Source organism: Oncorhynchus nerka, linkage group LG24 (genome assembly GCF_034236695.1).
Source record: "Oncorhynchus nerka isolate Pitt River linkage group LG24, Oner_Uvic_2.0, whole genome shotgun sequence".
In the NCBI taxonomy this organism is placed as follows: domain Eukaryota; kingdom Metazoa; phylum Chordata; class Actinopteri; order Salmoniformes; family Salmonidae; genus Oncorhynchus; species Oncorhynchus nerka.
Window position 1 is genome coordinate 30,524,240 of NC_088419.1, and position 25,643 is coordinate 30,549,882.

Here is a 25,643-nt window from a genome sequence, read left to right on the forward strand (position 1 = left end):
CAACGAATCTTCGTTAGACAACGCTTGTTCATATTTATTTGGGATAGACATAGCTATATCATTCTGCATTCGGCATACATTAGAGCAGGTGCACCACCAGATAACTGAGCATCTGATATTCGCCGTTGGTCCTGCTGGGCGTTTGGAGGCGGCGCGCTGGTCAGACAGAAATGCCATAACAGCAGCATCGATATCCTCACCCGAAGTGCAAGTTGTTCACCTGGACCCGCGTAACGAGATCGATTTGAAGCCATATTTGACCACAGACTGGGCTGGTGCGACACGGCTGGTGCTGTCTATTTGATGGTGACATCGTTTGTTGCTTTTTTTTGTGGGGAGCAGCATCTGGAATATTGTAGGTAGGTCGTGAGGATTTCAATATTAGAAAATTACATTATTTCATCATGCCAGTGGCCTAGGCCTAGCTTATTTGGTATGGTCGACGGCGATATATTTTGGGTTAAAACGATAAAGATCTAGCTGGTCCTCACTGAATGGGGCAGTAGCCTACTCCAGCCTTTTGGCGCTAAACGCGCCTTTTTAATGTTAGCTACATTGATTGTAGCATTCTGTCCATGGCATCATATCGACAGTTGCATCCTCTGCCTATAGCTATTAGGCTATTGCGCCCAGTCAATTGTATACGTTGTATCGCAGTAGGACTATTTGAACTAACAATAGTGCTGGGCTGGGCATATAAGGCAGACATCATCCAGTCGGTTTGGCTTCTCACTGACGCGAGCATCCGGCACCAGCTGCGCTGTCTGATCCGGTTATTTAATGAACAAATTTAAAGGCGTTGGAGAAACTATTGAAGAAGCGAGTCAGGTCGCCTCAAGGACACATTTAGGTTGAGCTTGAATGTAACTGGGATTTCGATGATCCTATAACGGTGCATGTTTTAAAGAGGGCATGCAGACATTATGTAGGCTATCACGTGCATCTTATTGGCTACTGACACCGGCCTGTAAATGTAGTGTGGAAATTGATGCGATGCCTATTCTTAGTATGAATAATACGTGTGTTTATGAATCATTAAGATTTGCTTCAGAAATAGGTTCCATTGTTTCCATTTGAGATGACCCTAACATTTGCTTTCTTATAGTCAGTATGTTGCTACCTATTATGCAGTAATAATATTCATCACCATAGGCCTACATTGTTATTTGTTATGGGCAGCTCTGGTTTTGGGTGTCTGTAAGGCTTACTTAGCAGCAATGCCACTTTCTCGGGTGTTCACTGTAACACGGAGCTATTGTAGTGAGGATTCTAGTTAGGGACAAACTATTGAATGTGAGAAACCTCAATGAAATGTGATATTACACAAAACCGTGGTCTTAAGAAGTAATATCACAGTGCTGTAGGGATAGGGCAGGGATCTTCCATCCACGTTCTAGCTGCTATAAAGACCTCTCCATCTTCCTCTCTCCATTTATTTCTAATGTGAGCATTGTTGCCTTCGTTTTGGTATCAGAGCAACACCACCCTTGTCCATTGCAGTACATTGGCCCTTTTTTAAGCTTAAACCTCCCTGTTGAAAGACAAGCATTCAGATTACAGATCAAAGGCCTGCGATGCTGTTTGCTGCTATTAAAGCCCCTCTTCATTTCAGTGCTATATCGCTATCGCCGTGCTAGCAGTATCCCCCTGTCCTTTACAACCCTGATCTAATACACGTGACTCAGCATCCTGATGAGCAGCTAATGAGTTAAATCAGGCGTGTTAGAGCAGGGCTGGAACAAAAGCTTGAGCAGCCAGTAGCTCTCTAGGAGAGGGCTGGCCCTCTCTGGTCTAGGGCGTGGTTCCAGTGTTTTAGTTACAACGTAGCATCTTGGGCCCTCTGTTTCACATCCCTTGCCACCAGTCCCAAAGCTTGTGGTGTCATAGCAGCGCTGACTTCTAAACAGAGGGCTATGGGCTTACCTACACCACTGACCTAGCTACAGTACCATTCCCTGTTGGTGACATTGAACCATTGCAAAGGCACACTGACAGTAGTTACTGATCATTCTCACGGAATGCTTCATTAGTGTCATTTGAAAAAATGCTCTCAATCTCATTTCCACCCAAGCATAAGCCTGCCTTTGATTTTTCACTGATACCACCACCCTTTCTCATGTTATTTCCTGTGAATCAGCATCCTGCACGGCATGTTGGGACTGCAGTATGAATAGTCCTGTGAGTGAACAAGTGAACTCAAATAACAGGTCAATCACTTCATGCCCTGCTCCCTCAAGGGTGTCCATAGCCAGGCCTACGTTGAGCAGATCAATGTACAATGGATAGTGACAGCATTGAAATCAGCAGTTGATAGTTTGTTGGTTGAGTTGATGAATAGGTTACGGTTCTTTGACGTTTTCTAGACATCGTTTAACTCTATTTGCTGAAGGCTTGACAGTGTGCTGGACTTTGTGTGTTACCACAACACTGGAGCAATGTAAATATTTATGTGCCACAAAATGTCTATCTAATGGAGAGATCTGCCCATTGGATGCATTTTATGATGGCAAAAAAATGTTTAAACATATTTTAAGGGACAATTGGTCAGTATGATCGATTGTTCATAATTATGGTGATGGCTACCTCCCTGAATGGATACCATACTGTACGTTGCACGTGTCCTACCCTGACATACTGTATGCGTCTCCTGTGTGTCCCAGGATGCAAAGGGGTTTCCCAGGGGGCCTGTGAAGATGAGCGTGACATCATGGTTCCTGGTCAGCAGCTCTGGCACCCGCCACCGTCTTCCACGAGAGATGATCTTCGTGGGCCGGGAGGACTGTGAGCTGATGCTGCAAGTAGGTGACGTGGCCCTGGCCCCGACGACCTCCTTTAAAAAGCTTCATATTGATGTTACTCTCTAATCTAATGCATCATCTTACCCTCAGGCGCAGATAACTAGAGATACTATTGTATACCATGTAGTCCTCTTCTTCATGAGGAAGAGGGGGAGTCTGTGAGTAAAACTCAGTGACTACGAAGATCATTCAGAGATGGTGGCTGGAGTAGGGCAGTAAATAAAACTGTGTTGTCTGTCATGCTACACGGGAAAGCGAGAAAGGCTGAAGAGGGTTGTCTGATGGGGTAGTTTACTCACTGTCCCATGGGCACCATTAGCAGAAGGTAGTTGTGCCCATGGGACAGTGAGTCATCCACCCAGTCAGAAAAGCCTCTTCAGCCCACCTCAGCCGCTGTCTCTTTCCTGTGTAGCATGAAAGACAACAAATGGATCAACACTCAAAATATGTCAATCTATCCTCCTTCTGAAAGCATGCTCACTTTTATCCGATCATGTCAGCTATTGCTGTCTGGAGGACCTGTGCAAGGGTTTCTACAGTGCAGTAGCATAGACTAGTATTTTTAAAATTCAATCAGAGGAGCCTTCAGGGGGTGCCCAATTTTGTTGTATCCCACTTGATTCAACTAATCAAGGGCTCAGTGATTAGTTGATTAGTTCAATCAGGTGTGTTAGTGCTGGGCTAAGAGAAAATGGGAACCTCCTCAGAATCCTTCCAGAAACACTGGCTGACTATTTGTAATGGTAAAGGTTCTTTTTATGACAATCTGATTGGCTACCATACAGTAGGAAGGGGTGGCATAAAGGGGAAATGGATGTCAAACATCACAGAAATCACTGAAGTAAGCAGACGCCTCTCAACAAAGGTCTCTTATTTTGGGATGGTCAATGAGATGGTATGTCGATAAGGTTGTCATCTGGTTTAGGGCTAGCACTCTGTCTGTCGGCTGGAGATCACTACCTTCCTTATTGATGTGTGGGTGGAACAGCAACGTCATTTTACATACAGATATTTATAGCCACATTGATGTACCATTTCACTGCATAGTTCAGATGACTGTAACGTTACTCTGAACAAGACGACTGGCTATCTACTATTGGTGTCAGGCTTTGGCCAGTCAAAGCCTCAGCCCTTGATATGACAAAAAGCAACACCCAGATACACTCTGATTTGCTACTTAGAGGAAGACCTCAGTTATCAACAAAAGTCTGAAGTGAAAAAGAGGCCGTTTAGAGAGCTGGGAGTTATTAACCTTGGCATGTTCCAAAATGCGGCCTATTTTTTTTCTAATTTTTATGTACAGTATACTGTATATAGTTCCTACCAGTTGCCGTGGCGCCAGCTCGGAGATCCTGATGATGCAGAGCTGTCTGCCCCACAGTGTCTCCCGATGTGGCCATCTGTTGCCAATAGCAACAGCTGAGATGGACTTTTTCCTCACACGGCGAATGGTTGGCCTGTTGCCATCCGGGAACAATATTGTGTTATAGGACTAATGCTTTCTCACCTGCTCCTTCAATCTAAACCCAATTTGTTAGTATACCTGCACTTTAAAGTTAGTCTCATTATCCTCCCGAAGCCCTCTGAAGGGGACAAAGGTCTTCTCTTCTCTGTGTTGTGTGTAACTTACACTTCCTCCATATTGCTGGCCACAGATAACAGGCCTTTGTCCTTCCTACCTGCCGAGCCACAGCAGTGTCTCTGATTCCAGCACTATTTATCACCTTTTTTTATTTGTTTAGCGGTGAAAGTTACCTCATACATCTGGCAACAATGATGGTATTGTGTAGCTCCAAACACTATTTTGTATATATGACGCTGGTGCAACTACACCATTTTATTGAACTGGATTATTTGTAATGATGTTATTATTAATTGAAATACAATGCTTGTACAAAGCTACTGATTTGATAGTAGACTGCCATTGTGGCCCTTAGCCATTTTAGTGCCATTACTGCCATAGAGTATTTTGTTCAGTGGTATGGGGCCCCTACCTGAGGTGGTTCATGACTGAGTTGGACTACCACCCTTTGTCTCTTGTATCAGGCTTCAGTATCACGAGGTCTTTCATCATTATGTGTTTAACAGTGATGTTTGCACTGAACTAGCCTAGCAACTTGGCTAGGCAGAATGCTTTTGGTCTCTGTCTGAAGCACTCTGGATACTTGTCTGGATGGTGGCTCCTGTCATGATGTGGTTGAGTTTCGTCTCTGACCCATTTCACTTCCCGGATGTAACCACATGGAAACATTTCCCTCTAGCCTTCTCCCCTGTCTGTCACGTTCTTTCAAAATCGAACCCAGAAGCAGACCAGGACAAGGAGAGTAGGAAGAAGGTGAGTATTTATTTACAAGTGAATGTGAATGGGTAGATATATCCAGGTGGCGTAGCGGGCAGCAGTGGTGAGTTGATGGGAGTAAATAGGTGGATCCAATGGGGTAGCGGAATCCTCCGACGACCAGGCGGGAATGGGGTAAATGATCCGGGTGAGTAATGTTCATGGCTAACGATCCGGCAGGGAATGGATGTCAGGTCAGAGCTTTTGAAGGGGAGAGGTGATGATCAGGACAGGTGTGCAGATTACTGATGGGATACAGGTGCGGGTGAACATCAATCTCCCAACAAGCTAATTCGCCCGGCAACCAGACAGGGTGCGTTCCAGGACACCGGAAACACACTCCAGGACAGAAACACAGGCAAACACAGACTCAGGAAGCGGGATTCGTGACATTGTCATAGTAGGGAAATCCTTTTCAACTGACATGGCCAACTTTTTAGTAACTGTACCCATTAATGTGTTTTGTGGGTGGGGAATGTATTGAGAAATGGATAGAGAAACACTGCTCTTTAGTAGTGACTATCAAGGCAAACGCCCGCCATGGTGTTAGTGTACTCAGCACAGGCATGTTCAAGGCAGTAGTGAGTAGGAGGATGGGAATGTAAAGGACATTTTCTTTTGCTCATCATTCATACAATTCACCAAATACAACTAGATGCTATTAATGATCTAGTGTGTCATTCTCCAGTTCCCTTGCATTTGTATAGAGGCCTGTTGGACATGCATCGCTCCGATTCCTGAGACACACGCTTTTAGATGGTGGGGTTGAATTGTTCCTCTTTTAAATGGTGTTATGGTTGTGAGAGTGTTGTAACTTTTGCGTAGTCGCGTCCCACGAGAAAATAACACGTGTGGTTAATGGAATCCACGTGGCTTAGTTTGAGGAGTCTTATGATGAACTGTATTGAATTGAGTCTTTCCTTCACATGTAGTTGAGAAACAGGAGTTTGGCTAGATGTCGTCTTGGCACGAGTTTGCACTTTTGGTTCTGTTCCGTTGGTTCCCATAGGGACTGAATCAAGTATTTGACATATGCGCCTGTAACTGTTAACTTCCTAGCATGAGGGTATAGAGTATCATACACAGTATTGACATGTTGCTTACTTCATATGAGTAATGGAGGTATTGAAAATAGTCTTGCAAATTGCATCACTGCAGAATGTAAATGATAGGATTTACAGTCACTGTCATGTGTAGTAATGGTACATCTTAAGGTACAGGTGTAGGATCTTAATTAATTTGAGCCAGTTTTCTTTTGAGCCAGTTTTCTACAGCAGGAAAATAATCTTGTAGCAAGATAAAATGTGGATTATAATTCATGGACATTTTTTGTAGGGGTTGGTACATTGTTTGTAAGGGAAAATTAAGTCTTTTTAAACCTCAAATGCACTACAAGTTTAGCTTTTTCTGCATTGCAGGAAATGTATCCTGCAATAGGGTGATCAAATTAAGGTCCTCCATCTGTAGTATGAAATGTATTTAAAAAGAGATTGTAATTGTAGGGCACAGTGGAATTAAACCATCCATGGTTCTCTCCTTTTCTTTTCCAGTCTCGAAGTGTGGACAAGCAGCATGCCGTCATCAACTACAACCCTGCTACCGATGAGCACCTGGTCAAAGACCTGGGCAGCCTCAATGGAGTGAGTACCCAGGGGAGGGAGGGGTAAAGAGGAAGGTACAAGCTAAAATACTTTCAATAGAAAGTTAAACGGTCTTTGGTACAAAGACTCCCCTTACTACACACAGATAAAAAGGCCCTAGATGTTTCAGTGTTCTGTTAAGTAGTTCTAAGCTTAGCATAGTAGACAAGTGCCATTACGTGCTTGCTTAAGCTGGTTATCTATTTTACATGGGTGTGTTAATGCTAGCTAAAAGAAGCAGAGAATTATGAATAAGAGCTGTCCTATGACGTTAGAAACACAGAAACTATCTGCTCATGCTGTATGTAGGCTACTGTGCAGTGACAATGTAAATGCTAGTTCTAAGCTTAGCATAGTAGATACGTTCCATTAAGTGCTTGCTTAAGCTGGTAATCTATTTTACATGGGTGTTTATAAACTGGATGGTTAGAGCCCTGAATGCTGATTGGCTGAAAGCCATGGTACGGTATATCAGACCGTATACTACAGGTATGACCAACAACAACAAAAACGTTGAAATAACTTTTTTACTAATTATGTTGGTAACCATGTAATAACAGCAATAAGTCACCTCGGGGGTTTGTGGTATGTGGCCAATATGCCACAGCTAATGGCTGTATCCAGGCACTCCACTTAAGAACAGCTCTTAGCCTTGGTATATTGGCCATATACTACACCACTTCATGCCTCATTGCTTAAAATATACAGTGCCTTCTGAAAGTATTCAGGCCCCTTGACTTTTTCCACATGTTGTTACATTACAGCCTTATTCTAAAATGTATTAAATAAAAATGTTCCTCAGCAATCTACACACAATACCCCATAATGATAAAGTGAAAACAGATTTTAGACATTTTTGTAAATGTCAGAAATATTTTATTTACATAAGTATTCAGCCCCTTTGCTATGAGACTCGAAATTGAGCTCAGGTGCATCCTGTTTCCATTGAATTTCCTTGATCTTTCTACAACTTGATTGGAGTCCACTTGTGGTAAATTCAATTGATTGGACAGGATTTGTGAAGGCACACACCTGTCTATATAAGGTCCCACGGTTGACGGTGCATGTCAGAGCAATAACCAAGCCATGAGATCGAAGGAATTGTCCGTATAGCTCCGAGACAGGATTGGCTCGAGAAACAGATCTGGGGAAGGGTACCAAAAAAATTCTGCAGCATTGTATGTCCCCTAGAACACAGTGGCCTCCATCATTCTGAAATGGAAGAAGTTTGAACCACCAAGACTCTTCCTAGAGCTGGTCGCCTGGCCAAACTGGGCAATCGGGGGAGAAGGGCCTTGGTTAGGGAGGTAACCAAAAACCGGATGGTCACTGACGGAGTTCCTCTGTGGAGATGGGAGAATCTTCCAGAAGGACAAACATCTCTGCAGCACTCCACCAATCAGGCCTTGATGGTAGAGTGGCCAGACGGAAGCCACTCCTCAGTAAAAGGCACATGACAGCCTGCTTGGAGTTTCCCAAAAGGCGCCTAAAGACTCAGACCATGAGAAACAAGATTCTCTGGTCTGATGAAGCCAAGATTGAACTATTTGGCCTGAATGCCAAGCGTCACGTCTGGAGGAAACATGGCACCATCCCTACAGTGAAGCATGGAGGAGGTAGCAGACTGTGGGGTGTTTTTCAGCAGCAGGGACAATCGAACATCTCTGGAGAGACCTGAGCTGTGCAGCAACGCTCCAACCTGACAGAGCTTGAGAGGATCTGCAGAGAAGAATGGGAGAATCTCCTAAAATACATGTGTGCCAAGCTTGTAGCGTCATATCCAAGAAGTCTCGATGCTGAAATCACTGCCAAAGGTGCTTCATCAAAGTACTGACTAAAGGGTCTGAATACGTATGTAAATTTGATATTTCCATTTTTAATACATTTGCAAAAATGTCTAAACTGTTTTTGCTTTGTCATTGTGGGATATTGTGTGTAGATTGTTGAAGGGGGGGGGGGGGCAATAGAATACATTTTAGAATAAGGCTGTAACGTAACTAAATGTGGAAAAAGTCAAGGGCTCTGAATACTTTCCAAAGGCAATGTACCAAGGCTAAGAGCTGTTCTTAGTCACGACGTCTTATTGCTATTCTAAACTGGTTTCCAACCTAAATAGAACAGTAAACAAGTATTATTGTGTCATACCCATGGTATATTGTCTAATCAGCATCCAGGACCCAAACTACCCAGGTCATAATGACATACAACATCACAACTGTAGACCAACAGTGCTGCTGAGTAGTCAAGCAGCCATTTTCCCTTTAAATTGTAAAAGCCTCTGGAGAGTGCTGTGAGATGGGAAATTGTAGGGTCGGAGCAGGAGATTAGCTGTTATATAGTTCACTGAACTGTTTGTTGTGCAGCTGATGTAGACTTCCCTCAGTAGTAGGTGGGCAACATGGACACTTTCCAAGTAGCTTCCACTAGACTGATCATGTCAAATTAGCCCAGCGCTACCGTTAGGCTAAGGGCTTGTATCTATGCGTTGTTAAATCTCGAGCAAACATCTCCTGTTTGCATCCGGGTTGTTTTCTCTTCACATATGGTCCAGTGGGCTGTGCCACTAGTTTACCCTCGCCTTAGCCATACAGTTGTTCTTCTGTACTGGACTGAAATACCACTGAAATTCTTGCTCTTGTGTTGAAGGTGGATGAGTGGTGCACAGTGTCTATCCCAGGACCTCGTGGAGACTCATGTTACATGTGATCCTTCAACATCTCCTGTTTACAGTAACCAACTATGTTGTGTTCCCCTCTAGACCTTTGTGAATGACCTGAGGATCCCAGACCAGATTTACATTACCCTCAAGCTATCTGATGTCATTCGCTTCGGATATGATATCCTTTTTTTCCCCTCACTCACGTCATCAGTGCATAATTCTTGTGCCATATATGCGTAATCAACATTGGCTTTGGAATTTGGTTGAAATTGCTTTGTCTTTGATGTGATTGGCTATTGCCTTTAACCTAGTATTTACATTCCCATGTGTACGTCCTGGAGAAGAGCCAACACAAAGTCCCAGAGGAGGCACTCAAGGTCAGCTTTCTATGCTAATGCAAACCTCAACTGTATTCAACAATAAACCCTAACCCGGACTAGCTTTTCAGACCGTACTGGTCTACCATCGCGTCATTTAGCTGGAGCTCTCTTAGGAAACCTGAGTGTGTTGTTTTTTGAATTGTGTTGCGCCTCCTGCTGTTTCAGCATGAGAAGTACACCAGCCAGCTGCAGATGGGTCTGAGAGCCTCAGAGGGGAAGAGGGCTGAGCACCTGGATGACAGGTCCAAGCTAGAGAAGACGGACAGGAAATCTCTGTGTCAAGGTGAGCGTTAGCGAAGGCTTCAAACCTGTTTAAATGCTCTTCCACCGTATATTTCCACGGTATGTGGTTTTTTTCTATCATAAAACAAAGCTCATTAGTAGGAGGTCTAGATACATGTCGTGCTCATATTTATAGACCTGTTTGGATAACTACATGATGTGTTAGAAGCTTTGAGCTCATGACAACTCCGGGAATTGGGACATAGTGGGTTGCTCTCTTTTCATTTATCTCACTGATTAATCCTTAAGATTGCGTCAATCTAATGAACATAATATTTGATTTTGATTTAATACAAAAATCCCCATCGAAATCCGTCAGCTTAAGCTAGAGAGATCTGTTTTTGGGCTGCGTCTCAATCCACTGCATCCGCCGATGTCGCCCCTCCGCGTCTGCTGTGGAGGGACATGGTGTGTTTTTGGGCTGCGTCTCAATCCACTGCATCCGCCGATGTCGCCCCTCCGCGTCTGCTGTGGAGGGACATGGTGTGTTTTTGGGCTGCGTCTCAATCCACTGCATCCGCCGATGTCGCCCCTCCGCGTCTGCTGTGGAGGGACATGGTGTGTTTTTGGGCTGCGTCTCAATCCACTGCATCCGCCGATGTCGCCCCTCCCCGTCTGCTGTGGAGGGACATGGTGTGTTTTTCTATTTATTTTGGGATGATACTAACACAGCTGTTTAACTTGGCTGAATGATCCAGGATTATTCTGATTTATAAACTGTGACTTGGTAATATCTGGAAGGGTATGGTGTGTGAGGATGATGAGTATTTGAACTTTGCTCTGCTCCTCAATAATAAATAAATGTCCCTCGACCATGATGTCAGCATCAGCTCATCCTATTTCAACATCCTCCCCCTCTTTGTCACCCCTCTCTCTCCCTCGTCGGCGGCTGCATGCGGACACCTCCAGTCTCCATGGTGATGGCTACCGCACCCATAGTCTCAGCTCAGCACCGATGGCCTGCTTGATTTTTTTTTTGCTCTGTAATTCACACAGGCATCCCCACTGCCAATTGCTCTGCCAGAGAGTAATCCTTACGTCATAAACAGGTCACGATCAACTATCTATCTTACTAAAGGCTTTATAGGCTGCCTGTGTTGTGACCTCTGGCTGATGAGTCCCTGATACGTTATGCTTTCCCTGCGAGGCTGTGACGGCATGAGTATAATCCAGTGGATAACAACTGAATCCATCAAATCAACACACAATTATTCTCCTTGTTTACTGTAGCCTCGGCAGTAAAAACCTTGAACGAGCGCTGCCTCAAGATCAACTGGATGTGCTGGACACATTGGATGAAATACTATGTCATAAATAACAAGCTTTATGTGTGTCTGATTTGATGTATTCTAGTGGGATAGAGACAAACCTTGAATATTCTTTCTCTAAACTCCCAGTGGACCAATAGTAGATGATGACTGCTGCAGAGAAATGAGTCCTCTCGTGTGTGTGTGTGTGTGTGTGTTGCGTGTTCAGAGACTCCAACCTCCCGGCCCACTCCATTGTATGGCCAGCCCTCATGGTGGGGGGAGGAGGATGCGGCCAGCAAAAGACAACACAGTGAGGGACATCGGTCAGAGGAGGGTCACCCAGGTCAGTGAATCTTCCATTCACACCATTTTCATTTAGGAAATATCATGTAAAAATGTTTGCATTTCCTTTTTTAAAGAATAGAAATGAACAAAGAATGGTTTATGCTTGTCTTTTGATTTGCTTGTGTAGCCTCATTGGTGCTTTCATACCTATCCATTTGCAGAGATTCCTAAAGAAGGTTCAGCGTTAGATTCAGAGGTGAATGGCTCCCTGTTAGAGTACAGGGACGCCCAGGGCAAGTCCAGCTTCTCCTACCATCGGGAGCCCAGCTACTTTGAGATCCCTACCAAGGAGTTTCAGCTGCATCCCAAGTCCCCGGGGGCAGAGCTCCACGAGATCCCCACCAAGGACACGGACACGCCCCATGCCCCTTCCACCCCCACCTCGTCCACTCCCCGTGGTGCAGAGCCACGCCTCCTTCACCATAGAGTTTGACGACTGCACCCCAGGCAAGATCAAGATCAAGGACCATGTCACCAAGTTCTCCTCGCGCCAGAGGAAACAGCAGCAGGTGTCGGGCAAAACTCTGGCCACCACGCCCACTGAGGAGATGTCAGCCGAGTGCAAGGTAGCAGATTGGTTGGTGCACAGTGATGTCAGAATGATGAGAAGGCGTCCAACGTGTGAGGATGTTTACAGTGTCAAGAGTGACCAGGCCGTAAACATCAAGAGCCTCAAAGGTAAGAGAGTGGTACTTTAAAGAAGAAATGTTCATAGAATTCTGTACGGTGTTGGGAGGTTTGGGAAGGGGCTGTGTGTGTGTTTTCTGTTCCTCATTTGTGGTTTGAATGTATCTGTTTCTAGGACACCAGCATGACGATGGGACCCAGAGTGATTCTGAGGACCCGGTTTTAGGGAAAGGGAAGCAAAGCAAGTCACACCACCGAATCCAGTCGCAACATTCGATCCAGTCTGAGCTTTCCCAGTCAGAGCTGTCAGAACCGTCACAACAGACTGTGCGGTCATACCAATTAGTTCCGTCACAGCAGACAGTCCAGTCGCACCATTCAATTCAGTCTGACCAGTCAGTGCCGTCACAACAGACAGTGCTGTCAGTCCAACCACACCAGACAGTCCAGTCAGTTCCATCACAAATGTTACTCCAGCCTCAGTTTTCTCCTCCCAAACAGACCCCAGTCTCTCCTGTGGTCCCTGAGAGGCCCCTGTCTGAAAGCCCGCCTGAGGTTCGCTCCCCCACCATGGGCCCCTCTAAGCCCGACCCCCAGGAGCCACTCAGCCAGCAAGCATTCATCATCGAGTTCTTCGATAACCCGCGCAAAAAACGCTCCCAGTCCTTCACGGCCAACCCCGCCCACGCAGACTCTTACTCCACCCTCAAGGCCAAGCTGGAGCGGCGGAAGGGCGGGGAGAGGCCAAACTCCATGCACGGACACATCCCCCCCACCCAGCAGGTGACTGTTCCTCTGAAGGGCCATGGCGGGCCTCTGAGGTCGAGCTCCCTGAAAAGGGAGAAGACAGAGGAGCCCCTGAGTGGAGGTAGTGCCTCCTCTTCCTCCGGTTCTGGGCCTTCCTCTCGTGCTTCTTCTGGCATCACCATCAAGCTGTTTGGCAGTGTGGGGAAGAAGTCCAAGCTGGCCCAGGAGTTTGCAGCAGAGTTCCTGATGAAGGATGCAGCCCACAGAGCATTGTCCCCCACCAGAGATAAGACGTCTCCTCCCATGTCCGCTCCCCCGGTGATGATGATGTCACCCTCTCGCACCCGCATTCCGTCTCCCTTAGACCCCCCTTCCTCTGTTTCCTATCCCTCCACCCCCTTGCAAACTACAGCACCACGTTCCTACTCTCCAACTCCTGCCCCTCATTCCCCAGCCCTAGCCCTCTCTCAGCCCCCGTCCCGCAGCCCTGTCCAGACTGCCTCTCCAGTTCGCTCAGCCGTCCCCTCCACGACCCCTCTAATGCCGCTGGGTCTGGGGGTGTGGGGTGGACCCAAAAGCCTCCAGGGTGGTGAGGAACGAAGAAGAGGACAGTCTGAGTGATGCCGGCACGTACACCATTGAAACAGAGTCCCAAGACAAAGAGGTAGAGGAGGCACGCAACATGATCGACCAGGTGAGATTGTAGCAGCCGGAGGTTCACCTTAAACATTCTCAATTTTTAAAGTCTGTCACCACCATGACTTCTTTGTTGGGATGGTGGACCTTTTCACATGCTGCGTATAATTATTGTACTGTATCTTCTCCACTGTTTGGATTGCTACAATTCTAACAAGTGGTATAGTTCTAGAATAAACAATACGATACCTTAATAGGAATACCTTGAGGGACGCATGCTGAGAACTTCCTCTCCTTACCCAGTATCCCCTTCCACCCCGTCCTTCCTTCTACCCCTTGCAAAGTCCCATTGTCCCTTCTCTTCTCCTACCTACCTCATGCATGCTCTGTCCCTCCCTGACAGGTGTTTGGTGTCCTCGACTCACCGGAGTACAGTGGTGCCGGAGTGTATAGACCCATCATTAATGATGGCAAGGACGAGCCGGCAATGCTCCGGCCTAGTGACGCTAGCACTGTGGATCAAATGAAAGCAGTGTCTATGCATGGCTTTAACCCAGCCGCTCTCAGTGGGGCCCCCTCAGGCCCCTTCCAGGTAACCTCACCGTCCTACGCTACTGGAGAAATAAGGGACTTAATAAGTTTATTATTTGTCCTTCCTGGCTTCTACAGTGTCTCTCCTTACAATGTTAGGATTGTTCTTGGAAGGAGATTATAATGGTGGGTATCCTTCGACGTTGTGCTCTGTATAACTGCATCTAATAGTTTCCTACATGGTTTCAGGTGCCGTCTTCTAACACTGCAGCGCAGGAGGAGGGGCCTAAGTGGGTTTCTCGCTGGGCCAGTCTGGCAGACAGCTGTGCAGAACCAGGCTGTACTCCACCTCAAGGGGAATTTGCAGACGGAGGTGAGTCGTCTGCACCCACTGACCGCTCTGCTCAGAACTTATGTGAGCCAACTGGAATTAAAATATGTTTCTGAATTCAAATATGTTTCTCTTTCCTAGATTTACGATTGATGAGTCGGTTGATGCCTAGCCACAGCGTGGATAACTCTGAGTCAGATGGGAGCCAGAGTTGTAGGATCAGGAGGCTGCTTCCCCGGGTTCCCCCTGGAGACGGAGACAAGCCAGAAAGCCCCACCCCCAGCATCCTGATCCGCCACGAACCCCCCTACCCAGGCCCCGAAACCCCCCTGGAGAGGAGTAGTGGTACGCCTCGGCATCAGGACTCCACCCAGAGGCTGTGCATCCAGGATGATGTAGACCCAGACAGCTTGAGTGATGCCAGCCGCTCTGACGATGGCTCTGTACTGGAGAGGACCAGGAAGAGCCAGGGGAGGACGAGTGCCGCTACCTCGCCCGGGGACGCTGGACCTCACTATAGGGGTCAAGATAAGCTATCTCCGACTCAGCCTACCAAGTCCACCTCTTTTTACATTGGTTCTGAGGAATGCAGCTTAGGCAAGCCGGACCTGGCCCGAAGCCCTTTTCTGTCTCAGGGGCCTGATAGGGGCGAGATGCCCCTGCCAAAACCTTCCCCACCACCGTCCTCATCAGGCACTTGAGCAGCCACGAGCCCCGGAGGTTGGGCATCAAGCCGAACAACTCAGCCCCCAACCTCCACTCCCAGCAGGACAAGGAGTCTAAAGTCCCCAGTAAAGACTCTCTAGGGACTTCCTCGTTCGTCAGGCAGGAGAGCTTCACCAAGGAGCAACCCAGTGACGACATCCAGATTAAGAGGCTCCCCCACATCTCCAGTCACCCCACCCTGAGGGACATGGAGCAGAGGAGAGAGACTGCAAAGGACCCACAGCCCTTCCTCCGGGAAGCAGCAGACGCCTCTCTCTCCTCCCTGGAGGTCAAGTTACCATCCTCAGGCTCCGGACACAGTTCTAAGAGAGGAGGTTCCTCCAGTCACATGGACGACTCTCTGTCTGGGGAATCCGATGTGGATACAGCCAGCACCGTCAGCCTGGTCAGCAACAAGAACACCCACGTCACCACAGGCCCCAAGAAGAGGACGGCCGCCAGGTCCTCCTCCAGTCCGTCTGTCCAGGAGAAGGGCCACCGCCAGCCCACGGCCCGCGAGCGCCTGTCAGAGAAACGCCGCAGCCACACAGCTGCCGGTGATAACTCCAGCAGCAAGGCCGAGCAGGCCAAGCGCTTCCAGATGCGGCGCAGCACGGGGAACTGCGGTTCCCTGGAGCTATCAGAGGACCAGCAGAGTTCTGGCCAGCACTGGCCTGACACTGCCTCTGACCATGAGACCGGCTCCCGGCCCGCCAGCCGCAACAAGAAGCTCATAGCTCCCCTACAGAAAGAGGACAATGGGAAGACCCCCAAGAGTGCAGCACAGCAGGCACTGATCCGCTCCAACAGCCTGTCGGCACCACGGCCCACCAGAGCATCCATGCTGCGCAGGGCGCGCCTGGGAGAGACCTCTGACAATGATGGTACTGAGACTGACCGGGGATCCCAGAACTCAGACCACATCGTTGCTCCCTCCAAGGTGTCTGCTGACGGGAAGAAGCTCCTCTCCAGACTGGACATCTTGGCCATGCCCAGGAAGCGAGCAGGCTCCTTCACTACGCCTAGTGACAACGAGTCCTCCATCACCACCCCTTCAACCCGGCCTGGCTTCTCCAACCGGAGTGCAGAATCAACTGGGCCGGTCAGGAAGACATCAGTGGGTGAAGCAGGGGCAAAGCAGGGGGTCACAAGAGGGTCTGGAGCCCCTGGGAAGCAGCCCCTCACCCGCACACGCTCCAGCGGGACTAAATACTCCAGCACAACCAGTGAGTATTATTGAAGTTACCATTGAGTAACTTCTCAATCTGCATAGCCATGCTATTTGCTTGCACAAAGCAATGCAGAGAACACGTTTTTGTATCTTGAATTGTAATTTGTGATTTAAAAGTCATAGCACCTTTTTTTTGTAAGAGTGTAACTAGAACCTGAAGGATTCTTCAGCTGTCCCCATAGGAGAAACCTTTGAAGAACCCTTTTGGGTTTTACCTGGAACCCCAAATAATTATACTTTGGATCAAAAAGGGATATCTTATGGGGATAGCCAAATAACCCTTTTTTCTAGAAGTGTATACAGTATGATCAAATTTAAGACTGACTGGGGATTGTCATGATACAAATTCATATTTTTATGATACTGGGATGTTGTGTATGTGTTCTTAATTACTGTTTTAAGGTTACTGCTTTTCATGACCATAACTGCCTGCCTGCCACTGGCTCAATACAGACTTTCTCTGCAACTGTCAGTGCAACAGACACCTTTCCACATTACACTAAAGAATTGTTATTCATGATTTAAAAGTCCTACACAGTGTGTCACGTTCTGACCTTAGTTCCTTTGTTTTGTCTTTTGTTTTAGTATGGTCAGGGCGTGAGTTGGGTGGGTTGTCTATGTTAGTTTTTCTATGATTTGCTATTTCTGTGTTTGGCCTGGTATGGTTCTCAATCAGAGGCAGCTGTCAATCGTTGCCCCTGATTGAGAACCATATTTAGGGAGCCTGTTTTCCATTGTGTTTTGTGGGTGGTTGTTTTCAGTCTTTGTGTGTCTGCACCAGACAGAACTGTTTCGGTTGTTTTGTTATTCAGTGTTCAGTTTACTTTATTAAAAAGATGAACACGTACCACGCTGCGCATTGGTCCTCACCTTCTTCCCACGACAGCTGTTACACAGTGCTGTGAAAAGGGATTTGCCCCCTTTCTAATTGTCTCTACTTTTACATATTTTTCATGCTGAATGGTCTACAACCAAAACCTAATATTAGATAAAGGGAACCTGAGTGAACAAATAACACCAAGACATACTTATTTAATTTATTTCATAAACTAAGTTATGCAACACCAAATGCCCCTGTGTGAAAAAGTAATTGCCCCATTACACTCAATAACTGGTTGTGCCACCTTTTATCTGCAAGGACCGCGTACACAAGCTTCCTGTAATGTTTTTGGTTTTGCAGCGTTTGGTTTTCGCCAGGCATAATGGGACCCATGTTGTCCCAAAAGTTATACTTTTGACTCATCTGTCCATAAAACATTCTTCCAGGAGTTTTGATGATCATCCAGGTGCTTTTTTTTGGCAAACTGGAGTCTACTTTTTAGGCGACATGGGTCCAATTATGTCTGGCGAAAACCAGACGCTGCATTCCACAGAAAGAACCTCATACCAATGGTCAAGCATGGCAGTGGTAGTGTGATGGTTTGAGAATGATTTGCCGCCCCAGAACCTGGATGACTTGCCTTAATAGAAGGACCCATGAATTCTGCTCTGAATCAGAGATTTCTACTGGAGAATGTCAGGCCATCTGTCTGTGAGCTGAAGCTGAAGCGCAGCAAGACAAATTATCCAAAACACACAATCAAAACTACGTTAAAATGGCTAAAAAGCAACACATTTGAAGTTTTGGAATGGCCAAGTCAAAGTCCAGACGTGATCCCAATTGAGATGTCGTGGCAGGATTTGAAACGAGCATTTCCTGTTTGAAACCCTACAAATGTCACTGAGTTAAAGCAGTTCTACATGCAAGAGTGGACCAAAAATTCCTCCACTGTGATGTGAGAGACTGATCAACTACTACAGGAGGCATTTGGTTGCAGTCATAGCAGCTAAAGGTGGCAGCACAACCAGTTATTGGGTGTTGCATAACGTTGTTAATTAAATAAGTATAAAAAAATGTCAACTCCGGTTCCCTTTATCTAATATTATGTTTTGGTTGAAGATCTGATAACATTCAGTATTAAAAATGTAGAAAATCAGAAAGGGGGAAAATACATTTTCACGGGACTGTATATGATCAAATTTAAGATTTGAAAACTAATTCAGGTGCACACAAAAACACAGGGCCACTGAGTATTGAAACAAGGCCTGACAATGAGTTGAAGTGACCTTTTCCACCCTTCATAGTGAATGTGACTCAGTCTCCCTTTTGAGATGCATGCTGGTAGGCTGTATTTTGGCTTGTCCTGTAGGAGCTCAGTGTAGTTGCTACGAAGCAGTGTGATGATGCCCTCTGCTGCCTGCTTCCGTTTCAATAGAAACACAGCCTCTGGTGGAAGCAGACTGAACCAGGTTTTCCTCTAGGATTTTGCCTGTGCCTATCTCCATTCTGTTTATTTGTTATCCTGAAAAACTCCCTAGTCCTTAATGATTACAAGCATAGCCATGACATGATGCAGCCACAACTTTGCTTTATATGGAGTGGTACTCAGTAATGTATTGGATTTGCCCCAATCATAACACTTTGTATTCAGGACAAAAAGTGAATTGCTTTGCCACATATTTTGCAGTATTACTTTAGTGTCTTGTTACAAACAGGATGCGTGTTTTGGAATATTTTGTTTATTTTTAGACTTCCTCCTTTTCACTGTGTCAATTAGGTTAATATTGTGGAGTAACTACAATGTTGTTGATCCATTCTCAGATTTCTCCTAACACAACAATTAACTTTTAAAGTCATCAATGGCCTCATGGTGAAATCCCTGGGTGGTTTCCTTCCTCTCCGGCAACTGGGTTAGGAAGGATGCCTGTATCTTTGTAGGAAGGATGCCTGTATCTTTGTAATGATTGGATGGTGTATTTTCTTTTGACCCGTCTACCAATAGGTGCCATTCTTTGCGAAGCATTGGAAAACCTCTCTGATCTTTATGGTTGAATCTTTGTTTGAAATTCACTGCTCGACTGAGGGACCTTTATAGATAACTATGTGTGGGGTAAAGAGATGAGGTTGTCATTCAAAAATCATGTTAAACACTATTGCACACACAGTGAGTCCATGCAACTTATTATGTGACTTGTTACTAAGCACATTTTTACTGAACTTATTTAGGTTTGCCATACCAAAGGGGTTGAATACTTATTGACTCAAGACATTTCAGCTTTTTAATTTTAAATAATCTATAAAAAATCAGAAAACACAATTCCACTTTGACATTATGGGATATTGTGTGTAGGCCAGTGGCACAAAAAAAACTCAATTTAATCCTTTTTTTTTATTTAAGTCTGTAACACAGCCAAACATATAAAAAGTCAAGGGGTGTGAATAATTTCTGACGGCACTGATAATTAATGACCCATATTATGCAGAGCTGGTGTATTGCGTTTTTAATATTGTGGCGTAGTATTTGCAATCCCAAGGGTCTGTCAATGAATAATGTTGTTCATATTATAAAGGTGGTGCTGCTGGGAGTCCCTATTTCTGCAGAAAAACTATTATTTTTTTTAGCTGAAATGTTTTTATTTATTTTAAACACCTTTCCCCTGGAGCAAATTAGGGGGGTTGCCGCACTTCATGGCTGACCCTTTAAAACAAAACAAAAAAATTGTATGTATCCTGTAACTGCATGAGATATGGATCAAATGAAAAACCGTGCTGTTATCTGGTAGGTTCCCGTCAAAGGCAGAAGGGTTCAGACTACACCTCCACATCTGAAGAGGAATATGAGGCCAGCTCTGGAACCCCCAAACACAAACGCTCCTCCCACATGTCTGCTGCCAAACAGACCCCCCGGGCCCAGAAGGAGAAAGCGGCTGCAGAAGTTGCCCGGTCCAAGTCCGGCTCAGTGGAGTTGGAGGAGGACGAGGTCCAGAATGAGGATGACCACTACCAGAACTGGACCACACACAGCGCCGAGATAGCAAAGTAGGGTGACATAATGGCACTATGGATCACCTGGCTGAAACCACATATTGAGCCTTATGATTGGCAGCTGTAGAACATGCATTCTGTACGTATGTATTTTTTTATGTGGTCGTGACTTGTGTTTCTGTCTTCCCAGGCTCAGTCAGGACTTGGCCAAGGACCTTGCCATCCTGGCCCGTGAGATCCATGAAGTGGCGGGGGACGGGGACTCTCAGAGTTCCTCTGGAATGGGCACCAACCCCTCCCCCAGCTCTGCACCCAACACGCCCGGGCCCGCATCCACCATCCCCATTTCTAGCCGGGAAGAGGTGAGCCCGCCCACTACCCATAATACACTTCAAACATGCACCTGACCTGCACCTCACGCTATGTACAGTTATTTCCATCCCTTTGTAATGTTCTAATGCATAATACAACTGCACTGGAGCCTGTGGGAATTTTCTTCCCTCTCTATAAGTTATTTTAACCATGTGCCACTAAGATCTTACATCAAAATGATGTACAAGTCCAGTGACGCGTGCAAAGGATCCCTCATCATCATTAGATGATCATGAGCATATTTCTGTTCTCTACTGTACAGAGGCCATGTACATCTTTGCGAGGGGTCCTCCCATCTCAGGTGCATACCTCAGATACGTCTGTGTCTGTCTCTGTCTGTCTCCTGCAAAGGTTGATATTTGTTTCCTTCACCTCCCACACTCTTCAGGCTATCATCACTAATCCAAACACTCGTATGCTGTTGGATTTATCATACTGGGATGTTCTATGTGTTCTTAATGAGTTTTTATGGTGACCGATTTTCTGGACCATAATTGCTTACCACTGGCTCACTTCAGACTTTCACTGTCACTGCAACAGACACCTTTTCACCTTCCACTAATGTCGCTTTTTTTTCATGGGCTTGTATCCCAGCAAAACTCAAATTCACTGCTCACAGTTCAACTGCTCTCACTCCTGCATGTTGCCCTGGTGCATGCAATCACAAAGCACTAGTCACACTGGTCGATTTTTCTCTAGTACAGAATAACAGAGATATTGTAACTTCTTATTCTCACTGTGCCCTTGGAGTACAGTAGAAGGCCTTGAGGCACTGACTCCCTCAGTAGTCATGGCCATGTCAGTTGTTCAGAACGTGCGGACCATGCACTGATTCTATTCTCTTTCCAGCTGGTCCAACATATTCCTGAGGCCAGCTTAAACTACCAGAAGGTTCTACTATCGCCAGGTTCTACCGCTGTCATGGACCTGGATCCTAACATGAATGACCAAGACCCAAGCTCTAAGCCACGGTGGAACCGTGAAGAGGTCACTTTCCTGTCACCCTTGTTTCTCCTCCCTTTAGAATTGCACTTTCACTAATTATCAATGATTTGGAAACGTAGGCTCACTCAGAAACAAACTGGCACTCAGGCTACACAAAATGAGCTGTTGCAGTTAATTTTGGTCTTCTGGGAATTAGACTGAAGTATATTAATGTGTGTGAAACTACTTTGCGAACACTTTGGGTGTTTGACATTCACCATTTTCTTCCTCTAGGTGATTTTAGACAATCTGATGTTGAACCCTGTTTCTCAGCTCTCTCAGGCCATTCGGGAGAACACAGAACAGCTGGCTGAGAAAATGAAGTAAGGGAACTTGATGTACCTTGGCTCTTACCTTGTGTAATTTTAGCATTGTATGTTAAATGGAAAAGAGCTAGTCAATGTATTCCTCTCTGCCTGGCTCTGAAGGATTATACAGTATTTTGTATTTTGTTTCTGTCAGGGTTTTATTCCACAACAAGACTGAGGCCTGGGAGGAGATCGAAGCGAAGATCAATGCTGAAAACGAAGTCCCCATCCTCAAAACATCAAATAAGGTACAGAATTGGTAGACAGTCACATCTTACGTTGATAGTGTAAAACTGATGACATTATATGGGAAAATGTGTAATCGTAATCATTTTAATTCTACTGTCACAGGAAATCTCTTCCATCCTGAACGAGCTGAGAAGAGTACAGAAACAACTAGAAAGTAAGAGTTACACATGGGTTTTTCTTTGTAGATAAAAAAAAGAATAATAATCTTCCTAAAATGTACTGGGAATGCGATGTTGAATTGCTTTTCCTGAACAGCTTCATGTCTGCATGACCTATTCAGGACATCTAAATGAAGCTGAACACATATGATCCAGCAGGCCTACGGAATCTAATAGAACATGGAATGTTCACTTTGTTGTTGTAGTGATCAACAGCATTGTGGAACCCGGTGGAGCTGGCAGTGGGAACCCTAAAGTGGCAGCAGTGGCTACTGCTGCTTCAGGAGGACAGGCCACCAGGTCCCCCTCACGGCAGAAGAAATCCCCCAGTAAGCCCACTGGGCCTGGGGACAGACAGCGTGGTGCTGGCCCTTCAACCAGCCCCACCACCTCCAAACCCAACGCCAACGAAAGCACCAAGAGGACCACTCGAGGCCCCAAAGGGGCGAACTTTATGGCCTGATCAGAGTTCCCAGGTTTCTGTAGCATCTGCTGGTGGCGACTGCCTCCCTTCACCACACTGTCATTTGTAATGTAAAACTATCATGATATACAGTATACTGTATCTGTTTTGACTGGTAAAGGTGTACTGTAATTGAGTACCGCTGTAACTGAGTACCACTGTTTAGAATGGCTTCTTCCACATTTGTACAAGCTCAACTAAAAGTAGGCAAAGCTGAGTAAAATAAGTTGTAACTTGTTGCTTTAATAAGTGGATTGTGTACAAAATAATGTCCATATGCCTTGTCTACTTGTCCTGTACAATGTGTAGTAGCTCAGTACTGTAGGCTTGGCCAGATGCCCAAGACAAGACAGGCTACATTCTTGCACCAACTTTGTTACCATAGTAATAATCCTGATGAAAACAGTCCTAGGTGTCCATGAGAACATGTGATGGACTACTTCAATGACATGGCAAAACAGAGCAGCATTAGAGAGGTTGGTTGCAGTGTTCTGTGCTTGTCTTGTAAAATATGATTCATTGAATGTTCCTGAATGACTTGGATATTTTACTGCTTGGAAAAAAAGCTACTGAATGAACTGACGGACCACCAGTCTCCCTTTTCTCAACTTGATTGTCTGATATTGTGAATATGCTGAAGATTTGTTCTATATGAATGCTGTGCGCACAGAATGTTAGGATGGTGTGTCATACAATGTTCCAGATCCCAAATAAATGCAGTATACACTATACAGCATCAGAAAGAGGGGAAAGAGCATACTTAGAAGGCCAGCATCCCAGAGTCGCCTCTTCACTGTTGACGTTGAGACTGGTGTTTTGCGAATACTATTTAATGAAGCTGCCAGTTGAGGAATTGTGAGGCGTCTGTTTCTTAAACTAGACACACTAATGTACTTGTCCTCTTGCTCAGTTGTGCACCGGGGCCTCCCACTTCTCTTTCTATTCTGGTTAGCGCCAGTTTGTGCTGTTCTGTGAAGGGAGTAGTACACAGAGTTGTACCAGATCTTCAGTTTCTAGGCAATTTCTCGCATGGAATAGCCTTCATTTCTCAGAACAAGAATCGACTGATGAGTTTTTGGCCATTTTGAGCCTGTAATCGAAACCACAAATGCTGATGCTCCAGATACTCAACTAGTCTAAATAAGGCCAGTTTTATTGCTTCTTTAATCAGAACAACAGTTTTCAGCTGTATTAACATAATTGCAAAAAGGGTTTTCTAATGATCAATTAGCCTTTTAAAATTATAAACTTGGATTAGCTAACACAATGCGCCATTGGAACACAGGAGTGATGGTTGCTGATAATGGGCCTCTGTACACCTATGTAGATATTCCATTTAAATATCTTCCTTTTCCAACTACAATAGTCATTTGCAACAATAACAATGTCTACACTGTCTTTCTAATCAATTTGATGTTATTTTAATGGACAAAAAATGCGATTTTCTTTTAAAAACAAGGTCATTTCTAAGTGATCCCAAACGTTTGAACGGTATGGAACAAAAGAGCAAAGCCTAGGTCAAATCTTAGATTGTTCCTATGCTTCAAATTAGTAAATTGGCCCAAGATGACTGTAGGCCGTCTCCTAAATTGACTGTATTGTAGTGTGCTAGTAGCTCTGTAAAGGTAGAATGGAGCAGTTCCTTATTATACCCACTGTGTGTGTGTGTGTGTGTGTGTGTGTGTGTGCGCGCACTAAGAGCGCCTGTGAGTTATGTAGCTGTTGTGGGCTAAACCAATGTCACAGTTTACTCCCTCCATCTGCAAAGGCAGCAGGGATATGTGGGATTGTGTGTGAGGAATCCTGTATAGATGTAAGTTAAAGAATAAGAACAGACAAAAAAAAACATATTTTAAAACTATTTTGTGAAAGTGCATGTGTAACATAATTATATAGTTTAGTTGGGTGAGAGTTCAGGCTAGTTTGCCAAATGTGCACTTTTTCATTTTGAGATACACCTCATAAGCCATGCGTGGAACTGAAAATAAAGCAGTATGTTTAATTAAGCAGTAAAAACAATGACTTGTAGCTGAAATGTAGGTTTAACAGGCTGTTTTAGAGTATTGCTTATCAGTTTGATATCTGTCAAGTACTTAAGCCTACAACAGATCATATCTATGCTAAATGCAAAGCTTCTTTTTTTTTACAGTCATCAATGGTGCCATGGTGTTCACTGACCCTAAAGCTATTGAGAATGTATGGATTTGTCACCTACCCAGAACAGACATCTGACTGGCTATTGGTGTGACTATGTCACCACTGCTGCTAAGGGTGATGTCAGCTTTGGGCTTACTTCTCAATATTAATTTTGTTTTTGCTACAATGCATGTAACTCAAGTATAAGTGTATAAAAATACTGCAAAGTGCTAACCAAACTGTACGTAAATATCTGGTGGTATACATCAAAAACATGTTTTTTTTTATGACTTTGAGGTTATGTTCACACTGTTCTTCCAAATTATTTATTTAATATTTGTGTTGTACTGAATATATTTACAGATGTTATGCCATGGATTTTACATACCAGTTTGTGCACATCATGAACATTGATTTGTACCATTATATAATTTGTAATAAACTGATTTCAGTCATAAATGCTTTATTGTATTCTAGATGTTATATTTAACAACAAAAAATGATGACCTACAGAACAATTGTACACTACTGCTGCATCATGGTGTTAGTCTCTAGACAGCTGGGCTGCCTCCCACAATGTACCAAATACTGTTTGAGCTTATAGTGCTGAAACAGTGCTGTTGCTGCCCTAGGTCTGGGATTTCCGAGACTGTCACGTTGTGGGTAGG

General features: G+C 45.2%; 1 protein-coding gene across 1 annotated transcript; it reads left to right on the forward strand.

The window, feature by feature from the left end:
* The first annotated feature begins 14 nt into the window (after positions 1-14).
* On the forward strand, positions 15-25,426 carry LOC115107836 (centrosomal protein of 170 kDa protein B-like). The gene is given in 23 exon segments (XM_029631501.2): positions 15-359; positions 2,661-2,798; positions 6,687-6,776; positions 9,535-9,613; positions 9,754-9,812; positions 9,981-10,098; positions 11,574-11,690; positions 11,854-12,082; positions 12,084-12,370; positions 12,495-13,626; positions 13,628-13,760; positions 14,106-14,294; positions 14,483-14,606; positions 14,706-15,206; positions 15,209-16,495; positions 20,104-20,359; positions 20,496-20,667; positions 20,940-20,978; positions 21,527-21,664; positions 21,896-21,984; positions 22,124-22,217; positions 22,321-22,372; positions 22,583-25,426. Coding segments are annotated over 22 exon segments (5,547 nt in total). The 5' UTR covers positions 15-359; positions 2,661-2,693; the 3' UTR covers positions 22,840-25,426.
* The last annotated feature ends 217 nt before the right edge of the window (positions 25,427-25,643 follow it).